The 11,047-nt window shown below is 39.5% G+C and overlaps 1 protein-coding gene across 1 annotated transcript in view; it reads left to right on the top strand.

Annotated features, from left to right (window-relative positions):
• Positions 1-11,047, top strand: part of ANO3 (anoctamin 3) — a 376,853-nt gene that overhangs the window by 118,573 nt on the left and 247,233 nt on the right. The window contains exons 2-3 of the mRNA XM_006883709.1: positions 527-721; positions 2,055-2,126. Of these exons, the coding sequence (XP_006883771.1) occupies positions 527-721; positions 2,055-2,126 (267 nt within the window). The remainder of the gene's footprint in view (positions 1-526; positions 722-2,054; positions 2,127-11,047) is intronic.

Genomic DNA, 11,047 nt, shown 5'->3' on the forward strand with positions numbered 1-11,047 from the left:
CCCAATCATATATCACTTTTAAACAGTCTTCTCCCTCATCTGTTTCAATGCAATATACATAATTTATCCCATTTTTCCCAGTCTTATTAGAGAACTTTGAAAAGAACATGGTGAAAGTTCAAACATGAAAAGGGACTGCTCATTCTCAGAACTATTTGACAAAAGATTACAAGATAAAAATAATGCTAACTCATTTAGTTCCAATCTATTGGTGGTGCTTTTTAAGAGTTGTTGTTGTTGTTAGGTGCTGTCGAGTCGTAGATGACTCATAGCGACCCTATGAATGAAAGGCCTGAGCACTGTTCGTACATAGAGTTTCCGGAGGCAAGCCATTTCGGAAGTGGATGCCGCTCCTGCTTCCAGGCTTGATTTAGTCAGGAAGTTCCAGCAAACACTGTCCACCATGGGTAACCATTACCTTGCCTGAAGAGTACTTGCCTGAAAATATCATCATAACAATGAAAATTACTTGGTGAGCCCTGATGAATACTTCTGACTGATAATATTCACCACTTTGTGTTTGCAGGTATGAATATAAGCAAGAGTGAGATGGTGAAGGAAACGCCATTAAAACCGTCTCGGAGATCCCTGCCTTGCCTCGTCCAAAGCTACACGTACTCACAGAGCTTGAGCCAATCCACATCACTCTTCCAGTCAAATGAGAGTGAATCTCAGGCTCCCACTTCTCTAACTTCTATCTCTGTTGACAAAGCAGCACAAAGTGAGTAACTTGTCTCATCTTCTTGTTCAGAGTATGTAGATAAGTGTTTTAAAATTACTCTTTCCTTCATTTGTTTGACTGATATTTATAGAGTTGAAGGAAAATAGGTAGCCCTTGCCAGGTAGAAGAAAGTTCATCTGTTGACAAGATATGTTTTCACCCCTTGCTTGCCTTGTTCTGTGCCTTTGCGTCAGAACTGACTCATGGATAATCCCCAGCAGGTTTTCAGATGCTATAGATCATGTGGGAGAGGATTGTCCATCTTTCTCCCGTGGAACAGTGGATGGACTCAAACTCCCTACCAGTGAGTTGGCAGTGACACTCCTAAACACTTGGCTATCAGAGCTTCATTTCCTTACCTTCTTGTTGTTGGTGTTAAGTGCCATCGAGTTGAGCACAACTCAAAGGGACCCTTTGAAGAATCAATGTGAATACTTTCGTATGCAATCCTACCCATATCTCCATTATTCTGGGAATGGAATCTGGGTCTCACACTGGAAGGTCAGAATTCTATCATTAATACACTGCTTGCTTTCATGGTCTAGTGGCAGGAAGCTGCTCTGCAATCCCAAAGGCATGTGGTTCGAGGCTACCAGCTGCTCTGCAGGAATAGGATAGACACTCTCCTCCTGTGAGATTAACTGCCTTTGAAAAACCTATTAGAGTCAGCTGTGGGTCAGTTCCAACTCTCCAGTACACAAGAAGAACAACAACAACCTCATTATGCCTCAACCAGTCCCTTTTTCACAATAGTCAACAGTCAAAACCCAGCCAGCCTCCCTCTGATTTTGTGGGTTCAGTGCATGTGTCCTTTTCCATCCCTTTCTAGTTTTTATGTTAAGGCAATCCATTCCCTTATGATTCTGCAGAGTAGCTTCTTTCCTTGGATGACCTGAAAAGTGTATTGTAAAACTTTATTTTCAGTATACAAAATCACTGTTGTTGTGTGCTGTCAAGTCAGAACTGATCCATTCATTGTTGACACTCCAGCAAGTGATCAGAGGCAATAAGTCATGCAGGAAGAGATTGCCCATCCTTTTTTTTGAGAGCAGCTGGTGGATTTGAACCACATGCCTTTGGGATTGCAGTGAACCTTCTTCCTTTTACGCCACCAGAGCTCCCTATAGAGTCACCAGCTATTATTAACAATCATCTTAGAGCCAAGTCCTGCAAAGACAATGACTAAGTTTTCACTAAACTCATTTTCATATAGATGTCTTACTGATATTTGACCATCATTTAGATACCAGTTGTCTTAAATAGTCTGATAGCTGTTGTCTGTTTATATTTCCTGAAACTGTCAAGTGTTTCATTTTCCCTTTTTCCCTTCTAGTTAATGCTGAAGAAAGTAAAAAAGACTCTGTGCTCAACTGTTCTTTCACAGACCTCAGTGATTTTTGCTTGGGTGAGTTGACTCATAATGTTTCACTCCATTATTTTATTTCCCCTTGGAGGCAATCTGTAGTCCTCAAGTTTAGAATCCTTTTTAAAGCTAAGATTTATGTTTTGATCTTTTGCACCTGGTTGTTGTTGTTAAGTGTCATTGGTCATCTACAAGTCACAGCATCTCTGTTTCCACAGTGTGGTGAATGCCCTTGTTGGGTCCCCCTTGTCTGGACAAAGAATTGAATTGGGGACGGGGGCGGGGGGACAGGTAACAGAAGAGCAGCTGTGAATGAATACCTTGGTTTTGGCCCATTTATGTCCTGCTTGAAAGAATTTCAATGTGGGTTAACCCTTTGTTGGAGCACTTGCTTGAGAGGAAAAGAGAAGAGACAGAATAAAAACAAAAGCAAAGACAACTTTATAGAAAAAGTTACAGAAAAAAAAATGTTCAAAAAGATATGTTCCAGAAGGTCAGATGGGCCATTTCTCCAGATTTAGAGAGTTGGAGAAAGATACTTCACCACTTGAAGCATGACTTAACAAAGCTGCTGGATCCACAGTGTGACATGCTTCTAGAATGACATGGTGGGTGGTTCTTGATGTCACTCCTGAGCCCCAAACTACTCGGTATGCTTTGGTGAGAGTCTCTACTGTGCATTTCAAGATCGTGAGGCACCTACATACAAAGAGCCTGGTTCTGATTGAGTAGGGCCTGATCCTAGCCGCTTTGCTTGGATTTTGTCCGCATATAGGCTGCCAGATTGTCTTCCTTTTGTTCTCTCTCCCTGGCATTCCCCCTAACACTCCTGTGCAGTTTATCTCTCATTTCTGACTTACTCTAGCCAGATTCTGACCCCAACACTATGAACTACAAATATTAACCTTACCTATCCTGCACTATCCTCATGACCTCTGAGCTTAAAATTTTATTAAAGTTTCTTGTAGAACTTGAAATTTGAAGAATATAAGACACTATGTAAGGAATAACAATCATATGAACTAAAAAATTTTTAAATGTTTACTTTTAGTATGCTGGAAGTTTGTTTTGTTACTTAATAAGTAAGTACATTTATAATGCTAATCTATATTTGCCTAATTTAAGCAGTATTCTTTAATTGTTATGCTAGAAAATCACTTAACACATTTGTAAGATCTTTCTATCTTTATAGTCATACTTTCATTTTAAATTTAAGTTTGTTGATAAAAATAGTAGTATAAATGGTATATTTGTACCTCTAGAGTTAAGCACTAGATCTTGACTCCCTATAAAAATAATGTGGTCATTGTGAGGCCACCAGTGTCTGACCATCACTCATTCCATAAAGGGGCACAGTCCACATCCAGAATAGCTACAGAATAACATCGATTCCTAGCAGGTCAGCTATCCCCCTACACTCCTGCACCTTCTTCCACAAATTCTGGCATTAACTGTCCCTCCAAGACCTGATCTGGTGCTGCCGTATATCTAGGTCCTCTAGTCCACAGTAGTGGCCGCATGAAGCTCCCAGACAATATTTACAATTATGGAGTTTGTTAGGGAAGTTGAAAAATTACAATTCAGATTGGAAACAGGATACAGGTCTTCAGTCTGGACAGTATATCAGATGTGTACAGGTGATTTAGGCCAGTGTTACAAAGCTTCATTTATCCCACCATTTGTGATCTTCTCCCTCTAGTACACTTAGGTGAAGGCCTGTGGTTTTGCTCCTTCCTCTGGTTCTGGCTCTGTGGACACCAGTCCTGAGTCACCTCTGTCTCATGTCTGTCTCTGAGTCTCCACTGTTGTGCTGCTGCTGTTTTCATCTAGGTCCTTCTGGTTGGCACAGGGCCAAATGAATCTAATAAAATCTGATTCTTCTTTCATACTGGCACAGAGATTCCCATTCTTGGCCTCTAAACCTCCTCAAAAGTATGTTTGACTGTGTGGATCATGATAAGTTGTGGGTGAGATTGAGAAGAATGGGAATCCCAGAGCACTTGATTGTGCTCGTGAAGAACCTATGCTTGGATCAGGAGGTTGTTGTGTGAACGGAGCAGGTTCAGCATGGTTTGGAATTGGGAAGGGAGTGTGTCAGAGATGTATTATTTCTCCATACCTGTTCATTCTCTATTTTGAGCAAATTATCTAAGAATCTGGACTCTATGAAGAGGAGTGTGGTATCAGGATTGGAGGGAGACTCATCAATAACCTGCGTTATGCACATGACACAACCTTACTTGTTGAAAGTGAGAAGAATTTGAAGCTCTTGTTGCAGAAGATCAAGAAATACAGCCTTCAGTATGGATTGTGTCTCAATATCAAGAAAACCAAGATTCTTACCACTGGACCAGTAGGTAGTGTCATGAGGGATGGAGAAGAGATTGAAAGTGTGAACAGCTTCATCTTGCTTGGATCCACGATTAACACCCTTCATATGAGCAGCATTGCAACGGGGAAATCTACAGTTATGCACCTTTCCAAAGTATTGAGGAGTAGTGATGTCAGTTTGAGGACTAAGGTGCATCTGATTCAGGCCATGGTCTTTCTGATTGCTAGCTGTGTATCTGAGACCTGGATACTGAATAGGATTACATAAAAGGAATTGATACCTTTGAGCTGTGGTGTTGGAGAAGAGCACTGAACATTCCATAGATGGCCAAGAAAATTAATGGATATGTCTTGGAGAGAGTGCAGCCAGAGTGCTCTTTGGAGGCAAGAATGATGGCCTCACATACTTTGGAGATATTGCTAGGAGGTGCTGTTCCTTAGAGAGGGACATGATGTGGGGAAGGGTGGAGGGTTAGCGAAGAAGAGGAAGTCCCTCGACCAGGTGAATTGACAATGTGCCTGCTGCAATGGGCTCTTGTATGTCAGGAAATATGAGCATGGTGCAGGACAGGACTAGATTCAGATCTTTTGTTCATAGGATTGCTATGAGTCATACTCGGCTTGATATCACCTAACAACAACACTACATACCTCCTCCATTTAAATATAGAGGTATGGCAAGACTAACCAGTTCCCTCCTTAATAGTCTGCATACACTATTTGCATATTCCCACCCAAATGATATTGTTCACCTCATTCATATCATAAGCATAGTTTCCTTTCAGCTATGTGAAGGTGAAAAGGCACAATCTAGGATAGCCGTCAGCATTTCTCAAGCTGAAAGAACTAGAAAAACAAATTTAAATCTCAAGAGATGTTATGGACAAAATCTTAAATGATCCAGGGAGCATCAGCAGAAGGTGGGAAAAGTGAATAGCACCGCTCTACCAAAAAGAATTGGTTACAACTGAAAATTTTCAGGAAGCACCATATGAACAAGAGTAAATGGTAGTAGAGGAAGAAGTTGAAGCTTCATTGAAGACCTCTATCAATTGACATGTTTAAACTAACAGATGATGCCCTGGAGGTGCTTGCTCCTCAGTCAGTTTATGCCAGGAATTTTGGAAGACAGTTGCCTGGAAAAGAGCTAAATTTGTTCCCATTTCCAATAAAGATTGCCCAACAGAATATGGAAATTATGTAACAGAACCATTAATATCACATATAAGCAAATATTGCTAAAGATCATCAAATCCCAGCTAGGACAGTACATTATCAGGAAACTTCTAGTAGTTCAAGAAGGGTTTAGAAGACAGTCTGGCATCAGGGATATCATTGTGAGCCAGCAAACCTACTACACTATCTTCTAGAGTTTCCTGGTTTTCTGCAGCCATGTCTCTGCTACTGCTTCTCCCAGTCTTGTACCACATATGGTTTACAGATTTCTCTCTGTCTTCTCCATCTAGGAGGTATTCAACACAGGCAACCCAGATCCAAAGGACCTGAGTTTCTACCTGTCTCCTCTTATTGGTGGCAGTGAGGGCCATATTTCCCACTTTAAGGCTGGCTTAAGAGGAGCCTAGAAAGATGACAAAATTTACCACTGTCTCCTACTTTGAGTTCCAGGAACCTTATTTGAATGGTGAACCTCATTTGAATGAGACCTTTTACAAGGGTCTCACACATCTTATTTGTATTATTAGCAAACTGTCCAGTGCCTTTACTTGGCCATAAGCTATATATTTGAAATCTCACCCAGTCATCTAGTTGAAATTTTAAGACCAAAATGTTGAGTCATGTAGCGACCCTACGAACAATATATCTGAACTCTGTCCTATCGTGTGCCATGCACACAATCAGTGACATACTTGAACGCATTGCTGTAGTCACTGTGTCAATCCATCCAATATTTCCAAACATGATAGAATAGCCTTTCTTGGCAACAGGCCCAAAGTATGTAAGGTAAAGTTTATCTTTGCCTATGAGGAGCACTATAGCTGCACCTTCTCCAAGACATATATGAGTTAACTTTTTTTTTTTTTTGAGTTAACTTTTGACAGTGTATGAAATATTCAGTGCTCATCTCCAGTACCATAGCTCACAGGCATCAATTCTTCTGCCATCCTTATGCATTGTCCAGCTCTCAGCAACAAAGCAAGGGATTGAACAGACCATATCCTGAATGAGACACAGTGTAGTGTAGTCCTCAAAGTGACATCATTGATTCTCAGTAATTTGAAGAGGTCCCTTACTACAGACTTTCCTAGTGTGATACATTTCCTGATCTGACTGCTAGCACCAAGCATATTCATAGTGGATTTAAGTAAGATGAAGTCACTGACTGTGTCAATAATTCTCCATCTCTCATTATGTTGCCTATCATTCCAGTGGTGAGAATTTTTGTTTTCTTTCCAAGAAGATGAAATCCATATTGAGGGACATAGTCTTTACTCTTCAGAATTAAGCCCTTCCAGTTCTCCTAACTTACAGCAAGCCAAGTTGTGTTATCTGTACAATGTAGGATATTCATGAGTTGTTCTATAATTCTAATGCCACAATCTTCTTCACTGTATTAATGTGCCACGATTTCTCAAATTGTTGTGTGATGTTTAGTTGGAATTCACTCATAACTGAACTTTTATTGGCTTTTCAGAGACTATATATTGCAATGGGAGAGATTATTTCTCTTTTTTCACAGAGCAGTTATTGGACTTAAACCTAGTAGTGCATTGGAGGTTGAAGCACAACTCCTTACCACTCAACCACATATATTTACCATCAAGTTGAGTGCAACTCAAAGCAACCCTATGAACAACAGATCTGAACCCTGTTCTAACCCATGCCAACCTGACGATCTCTAACACACTTTGCCCATTGCTGCAGTCACTGTGTCAGTCCACCTGCTTTCAAGGTATGCTCTCCATTCCCATCCTCCAAACTCTGGTGGCTTTGTGGCAAAACACTGCACTGTAATCCCAAAGGAACATGGTTCAAGGCCACTAGCTGCTCTGTGGAAGAAGGATGGGAAATCTTCTCCTGTGCAGTTAACTGCCTCTGAAAACCCTCCAGAGGGTCAGCTATGGGTTGAATCTAATTCTACGGTACACAACAATAGCCCAAAGTATGTGAGATGAAGCTTCACCATCCTACCCTCCAGGATATACTCTGACTGCTTGTTCTCGAAGACATACCTGTTTGTTCTTTTGGCAGTCCATGGGATATTCCGTACTCTTCTCCAAGACAATAATTCAAAGGCATAATTTATTTCTGTCACCCTTATTTATTATACAGCTTTCAGATACACAGCAAGTGACTGAAAAGATCATAGTCTCATCAAACACACCTCAGTCCTCAAACTAACATCAGTGCCCCTCAGCAATTTGTAGAGGTCCCTGACTGCAGACTTTTCTGGTTGTAAAACGCCTCCTGATCTTCTGACTGTCTGTACCAAGTGTATTGATTGCAGAATTAAGTAGGATAAAGTCATTGACTGTGTCAATCTTTTCTTCACCTTTCATGATGGTGTTCACTGGTCTAGTGGTGAGAATTTTTGTTTTCTTGACATGGAGAAGCAATCCATATTGAATGACGTAGTCTTTAGTCTTCTGAAGTAAGCCCTTCAAGTTCTCCTCACTTTCAGGAAGCAAGATTTTATCATCTGCATATCAAAGGTTATTGATAAATCTTCCTCCAGGCAGTTTCTCCAGTAACTTGCTCAGAATACATATGAATAGGTGCAGTGAAAGGACACGCACACCTGATGCACACCTTTCTGAATTTTAAACCATAGGTTCCAAAAGGTTTCAAAGGTTCCAAAACCAAAAGGTTCCCTTGCTCTATTCCCATGAGCACAATTAAGTGTTCTTATGGGGTTCCCATTCTTCTCAAGATTACCCGTAATTTGTTATTATCTGCACAGTCAAATGCTTTTGCATAGTCAATAAATCACCAATAGACATTCTTCTAGTATTATTCACTTTCAGCCAGGATGAATATGCCATTAGCAATTATATTCTTGGTGCTACTACCTCTGCTAAATCCAGTTTAAACTTCTAGCAGTTTTTTGTCTATGTACTGTTCCAGCCACTTTCGAACGATTTTCAGCAGTATTTTGATTGCATGTGATATTATTGGATAATTTCCACATTCTGTTGGATTACGTTTCTTGAGAATAGGAAAAAAATATTAATCTCTTTCATTCAGTTGGCCAGGCAGCTCTCTTCTAAATTCCCTGACATATGTGGTGGGTATGTGCACAGCTGGAGACCTTCACACATATGGGTTGACACAGTGGCTGTACCAGCATGCAGAGATTGTGACAATGAGACATAATAAGGCAGTATTTTATTCTGTAAATATAAAAGGCCACTGTTTGCTAGTGCTGTCTCAACAGTCCCTAGCAATAACAACAATACCTTATTGGCAGAATGAGGAAGCATTTTTAAAGGCCACAATGTCCTCATTAGTTTCACTATACACATTCTTATTCTCAGATAGCAAAAATGGAAAGACAATTAAGGTCTGTCAATAGATCTGGAAACCATTCCTAAAATAAATACAAAGAGTTAAATTGTAAAATCAAGTGAAGTTAAGGATTTTCCATTTTAAGATAAAATATTTCTGATTCTACCATGCAGTTGTCATTGTTAGGACCTGTATAAACGCCCCTGAGGTGCTCTGGTGACATAGTATGTAGCATGTTATAACATTAACCAAAAAAGTCAGTAGTTCACACTCTCTAGCCATGTCAGGAGAAAGATGGGCAGTCTCTTCCTATAAAGGTTTACATTGTTGCAAATTCCATAGAGAGTCACTATAAGTCGGCTTGACTGGATGGCGGTGAGTTTTTGATGTACACTCTCCTGCAACCACTTTGTGTCTTTTTTGGTTGTTGTTTTTCTTAGTCTCAGTAGTTCTAGATTTTAGCTAGGGAGATTAATTAGTTCTATGTTTTCCTCCACGACATAAATAATCTTAAGGTAAGCAACTCCATCACTTAAAACCCTTCCCCATGAGTTTTAACTTTAGAAAATGGTTTTAGATTTTGCCTTTAAAAAATTATTTTTATATTAACAAAACTCTGAGAAAGAAAGGGTAACAAACTTAAAAGTTCATTCACCATATTGAACTCAGTTTGTAAATGATAAGTGAGTATTCAAGGAAGTATGTTACTGTATTTATGACATGTGGAAAACTACTATAAAGCAGTAAAGCAGAAAATTTACTTCGGAGTCACTAATGATACCTTAGAGTTATGATAAAGGCAAGGACTACTGAGTATACTGTGGACTGCCAAAAGAGCCCACAGATGTCTCAGGAGAAATGCAGCCCAAATGTTCCTTAGAAACTAGAAATAGTAAGTTGCAAATATCTCACTTGCTTAGAACTTATTATAAGGAGGATACATTCCTTAGGAAAAAATAGCATTCTTGATACAGTAGACTGTGAAGGAAGAGGAAAATTTTTAACAAAAAGCCTGTTAAGCAAAAAAGAAGAAAACCTCCAACAAAAAGTTCTGACATAAAGGTTGAAACATGAACCTAAAAACAGCAGCAAATTTTGAGGATGCTGCAGGACCTGGCAATGTCTCATCCTGTTATTGTAGGATTGCTATGAGTTAGACTTGTATACAGTTTTACTTCCAAAAATGTATCCTATGGATATAATGTAATATAAGAAATGAAAAGGTATTTGTTTATCTCTCTCACTCATCACTACTGTATCAGAAACAAGTCAAGGTGACCCTCCAGAGGGTTTTCTGAGGCCATAAGTGGCATGTATGAGAGAGAAACTTGGCTCTCTCTCCCACTGAGCCACTGGTGGATTTGAGTCGGTGAATTAAATTTTAATTGAGACCTTTGAGTATCAGGGTAACTGGCTGTGCCAAAGCTTTCAATATAGAATTTAAACCTATCATCCTTAAATTGTTTATAATAACTATAAATCTTGGAAGTGAAAGTAGATTAAATTTTTAAAAAATTGCCAGCCTTCTACCTGTCTAATATCACATGCAATTAAAAAGCTATAGAAAATTCAATTACATGCTATTAAGTAAACTATAAAAATGTACCCTAAATAAATACATAGACTTTCCCTCATCTTAGTTAAAAATATGTTCAAAAATAATTGGAAAGAAATATAAGAATAAGTATCTGTAGGTAGTGTAATTATTTGTATTCTGTTATTCTTTGCTTCTTGTATTTATTTTTTTTTACTAAAAAATTGTTGTTGTTATTCTTATGTGCTTTTGAATCACTTAGGATTCATAGTGACCCTGTGTATAAAAGCTCTGAAGCGTGCTCTGTCTTGATCCAGTCTCACTGACTCTGACATACATGCCCACATTGCCACATTACTCTGTCAACCCATCTCATCCCGTGCCTTTCTCTCCTTCACTGTCCCTCTACCTTTTCAGGCATGATTTCCTTCTCCAAAAATCTGTCCTTCCTGGCCACATGCCCAACATTATGTGAGATGGAGCATCAAAATCCTAGCCTCCAAGGAGAAACTTGGTTTCACCCTCTCCAAGACAGACCTATTTTTTTTTTTGGTGGTCCAATATTCAAGAGCAAAGCAAGATGTCACTCACAAAAGATGACACAAGAGCAACCGATACCCTGAAAGGAGAAGGG

The sequence above is a fragment of the Elephantulus edwardii genome, unplaced genomic scaffold (genome assembly GCF_000299155.1).
Source record: "Elephantulus edwardii isolate Elephantulus edwardi_28Jun2011 unplaced genomic scaffold, EleEdw1.0 scaffold00029, whole genome shotgun sequence".
Taxonomy (NCBI): domain Eukaryota; kingdom Metazoa; phylum Chordata; class Mammalia; order Macroscelidea; family Macroscelididae; genus Elephantulus; species Elephantulus edwardii.